At 40.8% G+C, this 19,486-nt stretch overlaps 1 protein-coding gene across 1 annotated transcript in view; it reads right to left on the bottom strand.

Moving 5' to 3' along the window:
• Positions 1-19,486, bottom strand: part of KDM3A (lysine demethylase 3A) — a 47,548-nt gene that overhangs the window by 13,711 nt on the left and 14,351 nt on the right. Inside the window, exons 8-15 of the mRNA XM_065404920.1 lie at positions 14,269-14,429; positions 11,166-11,740; positions 9,251-9,452; positions 5,731-5,945; positions 4,275-4,427; positions 3,989-4,084; positions 3,393-3,520; positions 521-704 (exon numbers count right to left, since the gene is read on the bottom strand). Of these exons, the coding sequence (XP_065260992.1) occupies positions 521-704; positions 3,393-3,520; positions 3,989-4,084; positions 4,275-4,427; positions 5,731-5,945; positions 9,251-9,452; positions 11,166-11,740; positions 14,269-14,429 (1,714 nt within the window). The remainder of the gene's footprint in view (positions 1-520; positions 705-3,392; positions 3,521-3,988; positions 4,085-4,274; positions 4,428-5,730; positions 5,946-9,250; positions 9,453-11,165; positions 11,741-14,268; positions 14,430-19,486) is intronic.

Raw genomic sequence — 19,486 nt, 5'->3', positions numbered from 1 at the left:
CTCTTCAGACTTGAACACAAAAGGAACCTAATGTCTTAAAGTATCTGAAACTGTGCCTTTGGGGGGTGGAGTGGGGGGGGAAGAGGATCTGTTTTCTTCCCCAAATTGGCACCATATTTGAATTGACAAATTTTTACTTATTCCTCAGAAGTCTTCATTACCTCCTTCCACTGTATTGATATAGTGTACTACAGTCTAGCGAGTGGATTTTCACGAGTATATAAGCAAGTTAGGTACCTAGTGTGCTTAGGCAGTTTTGAAAAATCCAATGTCATGGGTGAAGTTTTCAAAAATGCCTAAATGACTTAGGAACTTAGGTTCCATTTTCAAAAGTGACTTAGGTGGTTAGGCATTTTAAAATTTTTACCATAAATACACAAGTCTTTTTACCTGGTTTATTAAACTTTTATACCAGTAGCCAGCCACCATAAACCCCACCCCATTCCACAGATGGGTCTGATATTGTACATTTTCAATTAGCTAGTAGCAGTTAAAGGTTGTTTTTATATATGACATTTACCTTTATTTTCTTTATTCACGTTTCCACTGGTTAGGTTAGCCAGCCAACTTAAGGAAGGAGAAGTATTTACTGAAGAGAGTGGTTTACTTCCAAGTGTTGGTTTTACAGGAGAATCACAGCTAGCGGCTAATGGGTTTAGGACAAAATTATGCTGAAGTGTGGATTTCTCTCCAGGGATTAAACTCTGCAAGACAAGTTGAAGACTTATAAAAACCAAAAGATACCTAAGTGTATCAAAGTCAAAGTCACAGAGGAAGTCTATGGAGGAACAGAGATCGCAACCTAGCTCATTACTTAATATTTTTTCTTTGCATCTGTTATTGACACCTTAGAGCAGTTTTCAACTGGCCTGCCTGCCAGACATCAGCAGTTCTGCCCTGTTCCCCACTAAGGGCTCTGCTTTAAGGATAGCCCACTACTCTGATCCAATTCCACCCTGGGCTCCCAGCAGCTCCAGCCCATGTGCTTCCCTGCCCAGTCCCAGCTGCAATGTCTCCATGCTGACCCACCTCTGAGTACACCCTGCTACACACCTGCTGTTCCACCTCTGAGCATATGCACTTCAGGCCAGCACCTGCCAGCTTGGAGGATCCTCATCTGCCAGGGAGGAAAAGGGCCTGCCTGGGCCAAAGACACCAGAAGCTTGGGTGAACTGGATGGGGCAGGGGCGGGAGGAGAATGCCTTTACAACAGAGCCCCTAGTGGGGAGCAGGAAGGAATAGATGCCAAGTGGACCAAACAGAAAGTCCTCACCTGCAGCTTCAGCACCTATACTCGCCTGACAGGCGAGCGCTTTCCCTTCACAGCTGCAAAGTATCATCTGACCCCATAGGTGCTAGGTCTGGGCAGGAGGGGCTCAGAGGCAGGTCAGTACACGGATGCTGCAGCCAGAACTGGGCAGGGAAACATAGGGCTGGAGTGGATAGAAGCCCAGGGTGGACCCTGAGCTAAGCAGTAGGGCCTTCCTTACAGCACAGTTCCCAGAGGGGAGCACGAGCTGGACACAGGCAGGGGGAGGAGGAGATAGGAAAGGCTCTGGAGGGAGTCACCCCTTGCTTCCCTGGGCCTCCACACTGCCCCCTGCTCAAACTGTACCAGGGAGGCTCCTCTCTCCTGCAGTTACCCCTCCATCCTCAGGGCCCAAAATCCTGAATACTCAAGTGAGCACGGAGGACCCAATGCTCATTCAGATCATGAGGATTTTTGGCTAACTGAATATCAAACATTTCCACTTCAGCTGGGTGCAAAACTTCCACTCCCAATAGAGTATCATTAAGATCAGTGACTAAAAAGTTTCACTGTGAAACTGCAGCTAAAAAATATAATTTCCTTTATCTGAATACTCTGTTATCGGATGTCCCTCAAGCCATATAGATAAATGCACTTCACCTGCATTTATTTTAGAAACTTTTCATTTACATTTTAACACACGGAAGTTAGCCTATTGATACACTTCAACATTCAGTGGTACACTTTTAATCAGGCACTTATTGATTTGCTTATGCAACATAAAGCAAATCAATAATTGACATGCTTTCACTAGTTTGCAAACACCCAAGGAGCCCTTTGGCCCACCAAGATTTGGACATCACCTTATCCGGCCAGACAGAAAACAAATACACTTCCCCAGAGTATTAAGGCGAAAATAATTTTTTTGAAGTTCACACCGCTTTTAAGTTTAAAACCAAAGTCTGACCAATTTTAATACTTACTTGCTTGCAGAAGCCATAATTTAAGTATGGTCTTCTGCCTACCACATCCTCAAAACCAAAGGCCAGATACCCCATTGAAATCCATGGAACTATGCTGATTTACACCATTTGTGGAGCTGGCCTTTGGTAATTTTTTTTTTGGGGGGGTGGGGTGGGATGGGGAAGACTAATGCTAGCATCAACCCCGCCAAGTAACATACGGGGGGGCGGGGGGGGGAATTGTTTCACAAGTCCAATTAGCAATAAAAACGTGATAAATTCCATACTACATATGAAATATTTAAAACTACTCAACTTTCAGAAGGGCACTGCCAAAAGGGAAGCATTTCATTTATTCCCAAGTACCTGTAAGTGTTTAAAAAACTTACCAATAGAGTACTTCAAAACTAGACTAAAATTGTATAACATAATTAAAAAGACTAGCTTTGTGGATTTTGTTTACAATAAGATGGTTACGTTTTCATAAACGGAAGCTATATTTTAATTGTAGGAAAGCTCTCTCTCTTATATCATAGCCATTAAGACTTATTTGTTATCTAGTTAGTCTAAAATTCTTGTTAGAGACTCCATTACTGGAGTTTCATAAGGCATACGAGAATCCTTGAAGAAACATTTTCATATCTTCTAGGAATTTAAACAGATTTAGTATTTCCTCTGAACTGTTTATTTTCTCTAGATTTAACCTACTTTGTTGCATTATTTTGTCATTAAGTCTCCAGGACTCAAAGAATTTCCTCTGTTCTCTTTCTGCACCCCACCACATTCTCTCACCCTTCCAGTCTAGAAGTTTATTGAAAATATCTTTTCTTCAGTACAATCCTCCTTTTCCTTTAGCAGTCAGTCGATGAGAGCCACAGAGCACTCAGTGCTTTTCAAGAATTGGACATTTAAAAAAATGGGTCCCTATAAATAGACACCTAAACATTTTGCTAGTATATTTAAGAAAGTTGAATCAGTGAATATGCGCACACTAATATTGCACAGATCCATAGGATGGGATTTCAGAAGTGGTTAGTGTTGGCCTAACTCCATACCCATTGAAATCAATCATCACTGAGACTTTAATGGGAGCAGAATCAGGCCAACATTGAGCACCTTCGAAAGACTCAATTGTTGTTTCTCAAACTAGGTGTATATATAGTGTGAGACAGTGGCAATACCTGTTTTGGATCCTCCTTCAGAATTGGTTTTGATAGGGCCTTTAACTGCTTATTCGCACAAGGACAGTTTGCCTTTATTCCCCATTTTGCTCTTACGGAGTGAACAGTGTCACCAACATCATAGAGAGCTAAATGAGAAGAATCAGTAATGAGCTCATATCAAAATTAAACATACAGACTATCAAGATTCAATGTGAGTACACTACATAGCTAAAAGATGGTTAAGAGAAAAAGCATTTCCAGAATGGTGATACGTCAGTTTAACTCCCGTTTTATTTATTAGATTTAACTTTTTCAGAGAAATCAAGATATTTGTGTAAAGTATTTAATATTAAGTACAGAAAGTAACACCAGCAAAACAAAATGCAGAGTTAGTCTTTAAACACTGCTTCTTGGTAAACTGGCTGAACAATTTTATTACTCAAATCATTTTATTTTATCCTAGTCCAGGGGGAAGCATTCTGGACTAGATCCAATGCCCACTGAAGTCAGTGGAATCTTTTTCATTCAACAAGCATTGGATCAGGCCCTATACAAGTGAACAACAGAACACTTGGTACTGTTCACATATATTTCCACAGCAATTATTAGAATACCTTTTCCAGGAATTATCTGTGTAGGCATTAAGTTCTCCGGTTCATGTAACTGACCCTTCACACATTTAAGCCAGGAGAAAGTATCAGCTGCATCATCTGCAAACAATCATTTTAAATGACTAGTTAATGTGTTCATTCAGTCTCTCAATAGCCACTTTTTTGTCTTTCAATAATTTCAGAATACAAGTTTATAAAAAGAGCTTTACAATAAGCCTATCCATTCATTAACATAATAGTTCAACAATTTAAGTCATTTTTAAGAAAGTGGGAAACTACACATTCTCACCATCATGTATGCTTTTCTTTTTCATCCTGTAACAATCTACACAGACTCCAAAGCCACACTTGGGGCAAACCCAGTGAAGGTTGAATATCGTGGTGTCACACACATCACACATTTCTCGAACTCCTCGAACTGCACGTTTCCAGGCTACTTGTCCTGTGGTGATTGACAGACTAGTCAAAGTTAAAGAGTTAACTTGCAGCCCTATGGGTTTCAATTAATGTACTTTTAAAATAATTAATTACTTTAGGTATAAAATATCCCCCAATGGCTCAAGAATTAATCTTGCCCCATCTCAGGGAGAATTTTAAGAGGAAGAATTACATGTTTGGAGGAGGACGAGGAAACTTCAGAGGCAGGTTTGAATCTATTCAAGGTTTTGAATGTAAGAAAATATCCTGGGAAGACCGATTAGTGGACAGAGGGCAAACAAGGCTGTCAAAGGTGCACAATAAAGAGTAATCATATGGATATTACCACCTTGCCTTGCTCACATGTGCACATATATGCGTATAAAAAGAGAAACAATGCAGCCATTCCTTTAAACCATGCTGCACCTCTGGCTATACAATTATAGCTACAGGAAAAAGACATTGCTTAAACTGCAATTCTACACTGAGGAGTAATAGTATAAAATGTCATAGGGTTCCATATTTGTTGTCTTTTCATGGTTTCTATTTAAAAGTGTGCTTAGTTTAAGGTAAAAATAAGAATAGTTTTTTCTATCTGTCAGCCCTGTAATCTCAGCGTGGACTCAGAAATTTGAACCGAGTTCTTTCCCTCGTGCACATCTGCACCAGTAGAGGTTCCGCAAACTAATTATCCCATCAGTTACGTTTCAAAAAGGTGCAACTGATTGGAACTTAAACAATTCTGTTGGGGCTCAATCCTGCACCATTGAAGACAATGACAGTTCTATTATCGACTTCAATCGAAGCAAGACAAGGTCCGTGATACACAAAAAGGAACAGAAGCTATATCCCTCAACTGTGTTAGCCCCCTATTGCTACCAAGAACAGAAAGCAATGAAAACTTATTTTGTCACTAAGTTAGTAGATCTGACTGAATATACACAGGCAGCAGATATGTAGAGTAGAAAAAGTACCATTTTTACATCATCACTTTCTGTAACAGAACTGCACTTCAAGCTTTTTTTCTAGAAAGGGAGGAGAGGTCAGGCCAATTCAGTGTATGAGACTCATGTGCACCATAGAAACTAGCAGAGCTGAATCCTGATAAGGGTCCAAAGCATAGAGTTGCTTAACATCACATCCACAAGCTTAAACATATTATTACTTCTCACCACCAAGAATCAAAATGGACATTTAATAAAGATTTTTAAATGGCAACACCAAACGTATGCAATCAATTTGCATGCAGGAAACAAACTATGAAGACCTATTTTGAAAAAGTTGAGTGAAAAGTCCTAAATTTTACATTTCAGAAGAGCTGCTCTTACTGTGTGGTTCTATTGTGGACATGACCTCCTTTTCAGATATCACCAGCCGGCAGAAGTGGTCTCCGATGTTGGCTAGAATATACTTTGCAGTGTCTAGATCTAGACCCACAACATTTTTTGCTAAAGGCAGCCACAAGCTGATAGCCTCAGAGTCGTACTTGTCTGGGGTTAAGAAACCTTCTTCACGCAGCAATCCATGTCTATTGAACCGCAGCCTGTGGTGGAGAGAGGATGGGGATAAGAAAAACAAAAAACCCAAATGTTCTCTACTAGCTCATTTCCACCTGTTCTAGTCTGTCACCCAGACACTGGCATCCAACCATACAAGAAATTAACAGGATAACTGACAATGCTGAATATGATTTAATGGTTAGTATAGATCAGGATAAATTGTGTTCTCTATTATGTCAGTTAATCATGATTAAACCCTGCTCATGGAGGAAGAAATTCAGTTTTTGTTGTGCTCTTAACATTTTAAGCCAGGAAATCTAAAGAATCCAATTAGTGAGAATCTTAAATGCATTTGCAATATGAGACATGCACTTTAGGGCTGTAGCAAAGATTTTTCATTGTAACAGCTCAAACTTGATTCAAACCCCAAGACAGCAGGAAACTGAATATCTTAAACGTAACCAATAAAACATAATTATGGCTAACTTGGAAAGCAGGTCAGTAGACAAAAGAACATCTACTTTCAAGAAGTTTTGCATTTAGATTTACCAGTAGGAAAATAAGGGGAAAAACACATTTAACTATTGAAAACCCAGAAAAAGCAATATATTAAAGAAAACTTTACAAGCCACATCCTAAAAGTGTTCATTAATAGGGCTCCTTTACAAACTCTATCCATGAAATCTCAGTGAAAGACAGCTGTTTCTGAGGTGGAAAAGTAACAACCAACAGGTGCTCAATATGGTGCATAAAAATGGCAGGAAAGTAAGTTTTGGCCAAGGACATCAGAGCAAGGGAAAAAAACAACAACCAAAAAACCCCACAAACCTACCCGTTACTCTTCCTATGAATTAAGAGTGCCGTGGGATCTTTAACATCCACACAGAGGAGATAGGACCTCCATTTTTAATGTAGTTGAATCTCAACATCTACCTTGAAGGGACGAGTTAACATGACTTGGTTTTAAAACTGTGGTCTTGTGTAGTCTAGGTATTTCAGACATAATATTAAGCCACCTTACCATTAAAGTCACCCTTTGAAATTAAACCACAAGTTAGCAATATTGGTCTTAAATGTCTCGTTCTCATGTGACACTTTTTTCCTTACTTCTCCCCTTCAATCCTCCCTCCCCAACAGCTCATAAGAGCTATAATATTTCCTCCTCTAGAAGGTGGGCAGGAAATTAAGCCTGTAATGCAACAGTAATACAGGAAGATTTTTCCAGCCCCATATCTTCATTCAAGGAGACTAGGACTTCAATGTTTGTTTTTAAATTTAATCACAAAGTGCGCTCTCTATACACAGCACTACATATGCGTCATTTTATGCAACAAAAGAATGATACAGTCCATACCGCATAAAGTTTAACACACAAAAAATGAGGACAGGTGTGACAAAATCATTGGGAATGAGATGAATGTAGAAAGCTTTCATGAAATGGGAGAGATTTATGTAGGATTTGAAAAAGGAGGGGATATGTTCAGGGACCTTGCATAGTCTGCATTTCTGCAGAAAAATCTATACCTTCCCTCCCAACTGTACTCCAAAATTTAAGCTGTCCTTTAAAAATAATTTCTCTAGTCCCTGACAGCCACCTTCATAGAGGACACCCCAGGGTACTGAATCAGGAACCTCTGGAACTGAAAGCATGAATCTCTACAGCGTGAGATAAGAGAGTCAGGCTCCCGGGCAGGCAGCTGTAACAGACTCAACCTCTCTGGATCAGGCATTGGAGGTGGTCACACCACACAGTGATCATTTGGTTTTACTTAGGGCTAGTCTACACTAGAGCTGTAAGTCAACCTAAGTTATGCTACTTCAGTTACACACGTTACGTAACTGAAGTCGACTTACAGCGAAGTCTACACCGCACTGTGTCGACAGGAGACGCTCTCCCACCAACTTATCTTACTCTTCTTGGGGAGCTGGAGTACAGGAGTGGAAGGCAGAATGCCCAGCCATCGACCAAGGGGGTCTTCACCAGACCTGCTAAATCAACACTGCTGCATTGATCACAGCAGTGCTGATCTAGACCTAAGTATAGACAAGCCCCTACAGTTCCAACACCCCTTAAAGGCTTAAGTCAAATATAGTTTTCCCCAAGTCTGACAACCTGACAAACTCTGAGAAGTGCAAACTGTCCCATTAATCATCTCAAATGGATGTTGGCATTGAAACCTAAACAAGACATTTTGATTGTCAACTTCTAATTATTTTAGCAGAAACATCCAGCAGTTGGCTTGGAATTACGGATACACTAACTCCCAGGCTCTCTCGAGTGCTGAAACTCACCATATCTCAATGCCAAAAGTCTTCTGATTCCACCCACATAGCTGCATCATAACAGTTGGTATGTGTGTGTGTTGTCAATACTGATAATCATTAAAAACCCAAAGTACAGCACAAGCATAAAGTAATTTGAATTTAATATCAAAATACACAGCCCATGAAATGCTGTACTCGTTACATTGTTTAAACCTCTATCGAAATCTGCTGAGCGAATGGTTGCTTTTCTATATAAAGAAAGAATCAGGAGAAAAGCATTTAACGAGGTCAAGCTATATAAATATGGCATAATAGGTCATGTACTGTAGTAAGTGCTTGATCCTGTGGGGGACCTAGCAGCTGTGCTATTGGGTGCAAGAGACTGGCAAAGTCATCACAGGCATTTGGACCCAGCCTCTTACTCCAGGAGACATCATCATGCATCTCTTCAGGATCATCCATTGAGCTGACCTGGGTGGTCTCTTACTCCTATCTTATAGCTTCTCCTCAATCGAGTTCTGAGTGGCTCAAGTACGAATATTTAGGACTTCATCCACGGAAACTTACTCTAGCTATAGCATACCCTCCTAGATAGCAAAAAGATGTACCAAATCTAGTGTAAAGGCTTTATTTAACTGTAAATAAACATGTTCTAATCAACCCAATAAGAATGCACCTTTCTTTAGAAAAAAACTGCAGTACAAAATTAAACTGATTTAAATCACTGATTTTAATTAAAACTTTCCACTTGGTAATTTAAATTATCTTATCTGGATTTAAAATTAATCCATCGTATACTGAGAACACAGTGTTTATCACTTAAGCCACTGGACAGCTGTCAAGGTTATTAATTGATCTTAGATGCATTTGAAACAGTGACTTAGAGGTGACTGGCTGTAGGATAGATCCTACAGCCAATTTCCAAAGCCATTGTAGGCCAAGATTTAAAAGAGAGGCTTAAAGATGGACTACTGAGCACTCTGCACTTTTTTTTTTTTTTTTTTAAGTCTTTGATTGAGTCATCTTAAATCTATTTGTACAGCTGGGAATATCAACATCCACATATTTTCAAAATTGCTCTCACCTCCTGAAGTGAAAAAATCTGCAAAAGACAGTGGAGTCTTTTTGCTCTTTGTTTTTCCGGTAGCTGTCCAGGCGGCATTCCCTGCACTTATGCAGGTGAGGTGCAATGTTATTGCAGGAACCATCCTGCACAAAAGCTTCCCCACTTTGCTGCAGCTTCTTAACTTTACAAGCATCTGTCAAAACTGACCTGTGAATAATTACTGCAGGAAAAAAAACAAAAAAAAATAGTGCAGGTTAAACAATAAAACTAGTCACTCAGACTCACATTTGCTTACCCTATGCATCTCTGTTAAAGCTATATCTGCTTTTGTTAAGTTACTTTAACTTTTCACCCTATACCTCAAATTAATCTTAACATATTTTGAAGTTGGTTGCTTATTACAGAGCATAAACTTCTTTTGAAGTTTTCATAGTCAGGGCCCAATTTTTTGTTACAGCCATGCAATTTACCCCTTCCCACACAACTGCATTGCAGAACCTCAGCTTTTGTTTGTTTGTTTTTAAACCAGGGGTCCCCAATACGGTGCTCGCAGGTGCCATGGCGCCCGCCGGGGCTTCTAAGTGTGCCCACGTACTGGCCGCGGACAAGCATCCGCCGAAATGCCGCTGACAAGCAGTGCCATCCAGAGGCGTTGCCGCTGAAATGCCGCCGATTTTTGGCGGCGACGCCTATTGATGTTGCCGCTTGTCGGCGGCATTTCGGCGGATGCTTGTCCGCCGCCACGGTCCTCCGTGGCTCGTCGTCTGGCGCCCGCCAGACAAAAAAGGTTGGGGGCCACTGTTTTAAACTATGTGTCTGCAGGCATAATAGCTAGCTGCAACCTTGAACACAAGATCAGAGTGTAAACTGATGTAACACTGTCTTCTGGAGTCTTCAAAGAGCCTGAAATATTTTTGAGAGATATAAATTGCCCCATTCATCTCAGTGAGATCCCCGTGGACTCCATGATTCTGCTGCTGCAGTCAGACATTTTTCAAAAGCATTATGGAAGTTAATATTTTACTGCAGTCAGTGTTCAGGACACCTTCCCGCACGACTTCAGGCCCAGCTGGGATCCACCTGCAATTGTTGCTTGCTCTGCACCTTTACCCACAAGATAGAGAATTGAGTCACAGTGTATGCTACATGACCTGTTCCACAAAGCCAGGCAGCAGGGGATCAGCGAACCAGAGCTGGATTGCAAGCTCGATCAGCTAAGCTGCCTGGAGGACAGTGCAGCAGCCCAGGTCCATGGAGCTGAGTCCCTGAATCCAGCTACAAGCTTCCCCATTCTCTGGCACACATAGGAGTGGGAAAGAGAGAAAAGTTCCTCTAAAGAACATCGCAGGACCCTAGTGAGTGGCAACTAGGGGCCACCTGGAAAGCACAGCTATAAAAAACCCATCAACTAATTTTGTCAATGAATTATTTTCAACTATGAGCTTGACTCGTATGAGTGTGTGTGGAGGGATAGAAATGAAAGGTAGAATAAATTAACATTGCCTTAGAACTTAGGGATTGTTGCTGCAGCGTTTGGTCCCATTATGCCATGGAGTATGAGTGAGTTATATTAACTTTTGCAACCCTTCTTCCCAAATTTAGCTTAACAGAATTTTGTTTGGATTAGATTTGCGATGATGGAAAAGTATTTTTTCCTTATGATATGCATATCTAATCCTACCACGACCTTAAATATCTTTTCCCAAGACTTACTCTTATACATAATCTGAAAATTGGGTATAAGTTTTAGGAGCCCCATCATACTCCTTCAGTTCCTATTCTAGAAATGAAATATAGGTGTTTCACTAACTCAGACATCAAGACTGCAATTTCATAAGATTCCTTATCCTATTAACACATTTTTCTGAAATGTCTAAGCAACTTTATATACACAATAATTCTCTGTTGATATATCAGCTCCAGATATACTTGCCATTGTTGTGGACTTTATTGGTGCTCCCAGCCCTAGCGCCTTCATTTTCATTTCTCTCACATGAAATCTCATTTGAGTTTCCTCTGACTGAGGAACACACAGAAAAGGAGTTTTCTGCCTTGTTTCCTTTGCAGCTGCTCTGGTTACAACTGCTTTGTAATTTAATCTCATGCCCAGTGAAAAGGATAGCAGGAGCATCTGATGTTGAGGGTTTACAATCCAAGATTTTCTGCAGTTCTGATGTGCCATTAAGCCTGGATGTTACTCTTGAAGAGTTGTCGAGATGTTGGATGGATTTTATAGGAACATGCTCCTTTGGGAAGTTTGTCATTGGCTTGGTAAAGGATTTGTGGAAGTTTTTCAAGTCATTTTGTTTTTCATTTTGTGTGTCAGTCGAAGGTGGCGATCTTGAGGTCTTCAAAGAGGTATAGTTACTATTCTGATCTTTAGGATTTTTAGTTTGTTCTTTAGATAGAAACTGTGCTTTATGGAAGACAGTCAGATCTTCTTTTGACATTTTAACCGCAGTATTAAGACAAGAAGGATGTTCTTCTGGTAAATTCTCTTTGCAAATGCTGAAATGTACAATATGCAGTAATAAGACCTAAAGAGAAACTCAAATCATAATTGAATGCATCAGCTCTCAAGCTTTTCATAGGAACCAGAGTTTACATAAGTAAAATAGGAAGTTAATCACGGATGCTAGCAGAGTGAAGATTAAGAATTCAGAAAAGTTTCACATACCAAACACCTTAAAGAGAGATACAATCAATTAAAAAACACAAGGGGAGTTTCAGATACTACAGCTACTGTTCCTTCTGGCCCCTTGTGCCAACTTGATGACTGTGTACTTCCCCCCCAGAAGTTACAGGTACCTATTTATAAAAAGATACTGTTTCTCTCCCCACTGTTGCTATGTGAAAGACCTGCATAAACAGGGAAAATGATCTATCAATAGCTAAATGCAAGTTATGCTTTAGTCAAACAAGTTATTGGCCTCAATAAGGGGAAATGGGTGAACACTAAAGGGCTGTGATATACAGGATGCCAGACTAGACAAACTACTGGCACCTTCTTGCCTTAGCTTTAAAAAAAAAAAAAAAAAAAAATCTATATAGGAAAACAGTGACAATGATTCCACAGAGAGTGCTGTTAAATGCACATAGTAACTTTAAAAGAAAAATATTTTTTTTCAGTTATGGTAATCTTGTAGCATGGACAATAGGTTAAATTTAGATAATGGAATGTTAAATAGCACTTCTAAGAGAACCTTTTGTTTCCTACTATGACATTTTCTATAGGAAGTACTCTTCTCCTATTGTGACAGAATCAGGGAGACAGGGCAGAGCTTGATGACTGGAACACTAAATCAGGATTGAAGTGCAGTTACACTCTGAAGAATGTTTAGTATCTTTGTGTGTTCCAGATCTACTTTGCTCAGTCTACATATATTTCAAACTAATAATGTCATAAATTTAGCCTTTCAGATTCCAGATCCCCACCCCCAAATACAAACAGAACTTTTAACAATTCTTTTGATGCATGGGTCAAATCTAGAATTGTATCTAGCTGCTTTCACGTCTCTATATTGGATCTGCCAGGCCACTGTAAGTAAGATTATTTTGTGTCAGAAAATAGATATGACTGATTAATCAAGAGGTTTTCTTCCCTGTGTGTAATCTGCTTTCCTTTCTCCTCCCCCACACCTCCAAAAAATAAAGGCAATTAGGCTGTATTTGCATTTGTAGTTAAGTTAGTAACATTCTGTACATGAGACAGAACTCCCATAAGGGTGTGTATACAGTGCATAAGTCTTATGGCAGTATGTAAAGTACATACACTACATGTTCCCCTAGTATGGGTATAAACAGCAGCATAGACAGTGAGGCACTGCATAAAGTCATTCCTGAACCCTCTGGGTACTTACCCTACACCGCTCTTTACAAGCCTAAGCAGTGCCTCCCCCACCTACAGTGCTATTTTGAGCAACCCATAGAATGCTAGAGCCTTTTCACTGACATGTAGCTACACACCGCAGTGTGGACGCAGCCTGCTTTTCACTGCAGTATGTAACTATACATGCCCTACCCGCTTGCCACCAGTGACTTGCGGTGTAGACACAGCCTATGAAGCCTGCACTATTGAATCATAAAGGATAGTCTTGTGGCTAACCAGCTGACTGAATCAGAAAAATCTGGATTCTATTTCAAGCTCTACACAGGCTTCCTCTGACCATAGGTAATTCATGTAACTATTCTATACTTGAGTTTCCTGTTCAGCGAAAGTGGAATAATACTTTCCTAATGTCAAAGGAGAATTTAGAAGCTTCATTAAATTAAAATATTTGTAAAGTGTTAAGAATTTTAAACATAAGTGTTATAGAAGTATATTTTATTACACCAGTCTTGTCCTTATAAAATGCAAACACCCCCCAAAAGTGGACCAAATTGTAACTTGTGCCATTGGAGAAGGGCAGAATGAATACAAGTTCATTTAAAAAACTCCCCCCTTGCGCGGTCTGCAACTCGTGACAGTTCTGAAATTAAGGTGTCAAAGTCCATCTACAAGCCAAGAACACAATTTCTATTTACTGTAAGAATCAACTGCAGGTAAATTAATCTCCCTCCCTATGTTACAGTATGCCTATCTTTCTCTTAGACTTTAAAATGAAAAGCACCGAAGTATTTCCTACTAAGACACACCAAGTAATTTAAAAGCAATTAAGCCACAAAATATATTCAGGCATTATCCACCACTTTACAGATGGATAAATAGAGGCACTGGATGGTTAAACAATTTCCTTAAGGTCACAAGCTAAGTCAACAGAAAGTGGCAGGAATACAACCAAGAGGTAATTATATATTCAGGGCAATTGACAAAAATCAGTCAGATATTTCTCACCCACACCAATAGTGGGGGCGGGGGGGGGGGGGGGGGGAGAGAGGGCAGAGAGAAGCTTAGTTACCATGATTTCTTATCCAAAAAAAAAAAAAATCATTAGTCTATTCTACTTTGTATAAAGTAATTCATTATTCTGCTGTATTTTCCACCACAGATTAACACCCACCCCTCAAAAAAAAAAAAAAAAAAAATCACCACTTACCCCTGAGGAGTTTCTGCACCAAGGTTAGGAGGTGAGTTAGCTGGCTGAGGCATGCCCTGGTGCCTGAAGTCTTTGCTAGTAGGGGTTGCAGGCGTACACCCCAGCAATGTTTCACCAAACACCGTTGGTACTGACTGCACGTGACTCAAACTTTGTGATACCTGAAACAGATGTCAAAGTCAATAGAAAAATTCAAAGCCAACACATGAGAAAAATGTATCGCTTCTATGACTCTACCACAACCACTTAAATAAAAATACAACATACATCATATGCTCTTCCCAATATATGTGCTTAGTGGTATCTGACCCCATAATAAAAACTCAACTTTTAAACCATTATTCTTGCAATTCACAAAGTAGAAAAAGTCAAGGAATCTTTTGAAATCTATTAAGATGAATTTCCCCCAGAAAATGAATGTTGTAGAATCATAGAAACATAGGGCTGGAAAGGACCTCGATAAGTCATCAAGTCCAGTCCCCTGCACTGAGGCAGCATCAAGTAAACCTAAACCATGTTTGGAGGTTTTTAAGAACAGGTTGGACAATGAGGTCTTCCTTTGGAAGCCTATTCCAGAGTTTAACTATCCTTATATAGTTAGAAAGTTTTTAATAATATCTAACCTAAATGTCCCTTCCTGCAGATTAAGCACATTACTCCTTGTCCTACCTGCAATGACCATGGAGAACAATTGATCACCATTCTCTTTATGGGCTTGTCTACACTGGCAAGTTTTGTCGCCAAAAACTGCCTTTTGGCGACAAAAAAAACTTCCACCCCGCGAGAGATTTTTGTCTTTTCCCCTTCCTTTATTGTCAATAAACTGCCAGTGCAGACACCATGCCTTATTTTTTCAATTTTATTGGCCTCCAGAAAGTGTCCCAGAATTCCCATGCTGCCGCTCTGGTCAGGTGTTTGAACTCCGCTGCCCATCTGCCCCAGCCCCTTGCAAGCCCCAGGAATTTTAAATTCCATTTCCTGCTTGCTGACTTCCCAGGTGAGCATGGCTGGCTATCGCACCAAACGCGCTCCTGCTTGTACCACCGCTGAGCTGTTGGATCTGATCAGTATATAGGGAGAGGAGTCTGTTCAGTCGCAGCTGCGATTGACCCGTAGGTATCAGGACACATATGGGCAAATTTCTCAAGGCTTGTCCTGATCATAGCCCTTTTTGCACACAGCAGTGCAGAGCGAAGATAAAGGAGATGCGTGCGTCATGCACCTTTCCAAAACAGCCTGCACTGATGTCTGTGAAACGCTCCCGGTGATCCACAAGCACCTGCAACACCATGGAGAAGTATCCCTTCCTACTGATGTATTCTGAGGGAAGGTGGTCTGGTGCTAAAATTGGAATGTGTGTGCCATCAATTACTCTGCCAGTTAGGGAAAGCCATCCACTATTCCATGCACATTTCCCAGAGTCATGGTCTTCTACAGCAGGATGCAATTTATTGCCCTGCACACTTGGAGTAATACAGCCCCAACAGTGGACTTCCCCACTCCAAATTGATCTGCATCTGAGCAGCAGCAGTCTGGATTTGCCAGCTTCCACACAGCGATTGCAACACAGGGACACAAAGCGGTGCATGATGGTACAGATGGTGTCGCCAGGATACATACCCACAGTGCATTGCTCACACTGTTGACAATGGTGCCCCGAGTGTGGACATGAGCTGTTGACAGAGGGAGCAAATGTAGACTTGCTTTGGCGACTTTGCTTTTGTCGATTTTTTCGAGTCGACGTTAGTTTCCATCGACAAAACTTGCTAGTGTAGACAAGCCCTATAAGAGCCTTTCATGTATTTGAACACTTATCAAGTCCCCCCCTCGGTCCTGTTTTCTCAAGACTAAACATGCCCAGGTGTTTTAAAAACCAAAACACCCCCAAAAACAAAACAAAAACAAACAAAACAAAACCTTTCCTCACAGGTCAGGGTTTCTAAATTGTTTATAATTTTTGCTGCTCTGCTCTGGACTCTCTCCAATTTGTCCACATCTTTCCTAAAGTGAGGTGCCCAGAAGCAAACAATAACTCCAGCTGAAGCCTCAGCAGTGCCAAACTACAGCAGGAAAATTACCACCTGTGTCATATATATGACACTCCTGTTTCTATGCCAGAGAATTATATTCGCCTTTTTTCCAACTGCACTACTTTGACGACTCATATTCAACTGGTGATCCATTATACGCCCCCAGATCCTTTTCAGCAGTACCACCACCTAACCATGCATCTGACGAAGTGAGTATTCACCCACGAAAGCTTATGCTCCAGTACGTCTGTTAGTCTATAAGGTGCCACAGGACTGTCATTTTTTACAGATCCAGACTAACACGGCTATCCCTCTGATACTTGACACTACCTAACCAGTTATTCCGCATTTTGAAGTTGTGCATTTCATTTTTTCTTTCTAAGTGAAGTACTTTGCATTTGTCCTTATTGGTTTAATCAGTTGATTTCAGACCAATTCTCCAATTCGTCAAGGTCTTTTTGAATTCTAATCCTATACTCCAAAATGCCTGCAACTCTGCCAGCTTGGTGTTGTCTATATATTTTATAAATATACTCTCCACTTCATTTTCCAAGTCATTAGTGAAAATATTGACTAGTACTAGACCCAAGACTGACCTGTGCGGGACCTCACTAGCAGCCCTCTTTATTTTGACAGCAAACCATTGATGACTACTCTTAAGTACGGTCTTTCAGTTATACACCTGCCATATGGTAAATTAATCTAGACCACATTTCCCTAATTTGCTCATGGGAATGTCATGTAGCACTGTGTCAAGAGCCTTACTAGAATCAAGATATGTCTCATCTACCATTTCCTCCCTATCCAATAGGCCAGTAACCCTGTCAAAGGAGGAAATTAGGTTGGTTTAGCATGATTTGTTCTTGACAAATCCATGCTGGCTATTCCTTATAAGCCTATCATCATCATCTAGGTGCTAACAAATTTATTGTTTAAAAAGTTGTTTTAGTATCTTTCCAGGTATATAAGTTAGACTTACTGTCCTCTTTACTCCCCTTTTTAAAGGTAAGTACTAGGTTTGCCCTTCTCCAGTCCTCTGGGACCAAATGTACCCTCCGTGAGTTCTCGAATAATCACTAATGGTTCCAAGATTACTTCAGGAACTAGCTGAAGCACTCTAGGATGAATTTTGTCAGGCCCTGCTGACTTTAATACATCTACATATTCTTTAACTTGTCCTTTCCCATTTTGGCTTGTGTTCCTGCCCCCTTGTTGTTACAATAGTATCTCATGTTACATCTTTGCAACCAACAGCACACAAGTATTTCAGAAAAATGGATAATGTATTAAGAAGTTAGAAGAAACTTCGAAAGGAGACTAGAAAAGTTAAGTATTTCAGATAACTGCCAGCTGACATGCCACAGCTAATTTTCCTCTAAAGCAATTAAGAGTTATCAAAGTTGACAACTAACTTTCAGAACTCATCTAGAAACCTAGACCGGTACAAAAAGCCCTCAAGAATTTAAGTCGGATAGGTAATTTTATTAGTTTGTGTTAATTCTTCCATATAGTCCAAATGTATATAATTTTCTGAAGTATAGAAGCCCTGATAAAAAGTTTCTAGGTGTAGAGATTGTCGGAGCTTTAGGCGTATGGGACCCCAGTAATGAGCGAGTGCTGAGAGACTGTGGAATCGGTCTACGCTACACTCGGCTGATGCGGCAACTCATGGTGTTGGACACCATCAGGTGGTCAAGGGACATCTACATAGGACGCATCACTGGACATCGGCAATACCAGGAGGGATGAGCTAGAGTGCCAATGAAAAGCACAGTCAGGAAAGTAAAAAAATACTTTCCTCATGGACTGTATTTTCTAAATGGATAACCAACCTAATTCTCAATTACTAAGGGACAATCTCCACTCATTAATATATTTTTTCCACAATCAAATCTCTGTACAACTTTTCATGAGTGATGTACCTGAGTATTCGGATTCTAATATCTAAATTTTATTGTTAAATCTATTCACCTAAATTTGAGTTATTGCTGATTATGTATGCTATGTATCATATGACTTTTAAAAACTAACTTTATATTTGTGGATAATCCAAGCACTATACCCAGATGTACAGACACTCTTTTCCCAATTTATGTACTATAATTTTTTTTAACATTAGCTTTAATAAAAATTTTAAATCTGTGCCTAGTTATGAAACCACCACCAACAGTTCAGAACACAGCAGCTTATCCACTCAGAAGCAAAAGCCACAGAGAGCACTGTCCACTAGCTCCTTGTGGAATATGGGGTCAAATCCACAAGATCTATGTCACTAACTTCAAAACTTTCCATGGGACTGAGCTAAGTTCCTCGTGCTGTGGAATCATCATCATCTCCTCCCAAGACAGCTACATTACAACAAAACAAATGGAGCTGTCAATCCTCAATACTGAGGGCTGGTCTACAATGAAAAATTTACAGTGGCACAGCTACATCTCTCAGGGGTGGACATATTCACACCCCGAGAGACACAGTTAAGCCGACTCAGCCCCCAGTGTAGACAGCGCTATCTGAAATGGAAGAATTCTTCCACTGACGTAGCTATCACCTCTCAAGGAGGTGGATTACCTACAGCGACAGGATAACCCCTCCTTTCACAGTAGTAAGCGTCTACACTGAAGCACTACGGCAGTGCAGCGGTAGCATTTTAAAATCGTAGACATAGCCTAAAACTCATGCGCTCTCAGAAAATGGCCCTTGAATCTCGAACTCAATCCCAGAAATCGTCGGGACAGTCTTATCACCTTCAGAGCAAAATACAAAACCCAGTTCTTTGATCTATACTTCCCACACCACCACCACCACATTTAAAAAGATAAATAAACAGCTCAGTTATTGCTGACTGGAAAGAAAAGAAATATCAGCTTGCATGCTTATTGGGAGGCTCTCACAATTTGCCCCAGGCCCTGCAGGGGCCCAGCGAGCCCTGGCCCGGCGGCGGTCCGGGTCTTCGGTGACATTTCGGCAGCAGGGGGCCCTTCAGTCGCTCCGGATCCGCGGTGGCATTTTGGCAGCAGGGGGCCCTTCAGTGCTGCTGAAGACGCGGAGCGACTGAAGGGCCCCCCGCCGCCGAAATGCTGCCAAAGTCCCGGACCGCCGCCAGGTGAGTACAAGCGCCGCAGCTCCTCCGCTTTGCCCCAGGCCCCCTGAATCCTCTGGGCGGCCCTGGGTGCTCAGATATAATGATG

This window comes from Emys orbicularis, chromosome 5, assembly GCF_028017835.1.
Source record: "Emys orbicularis isolate rEmyOrb1 chromosome 5, rEmyOrb1.hap1, whole genome shotgun sequence".
In the NCBI taxonomy this organism is placed as follows: domain Eukaryota; kingdom Metazoa; phylum Chordata; order Testudines; family Emydidae; genus Emys; species Emys orbicularis.
Note: the sequence above shows the minus strand (reverse complement) of the source record. Positions and strands in the feature narration are given on the sequence as shown.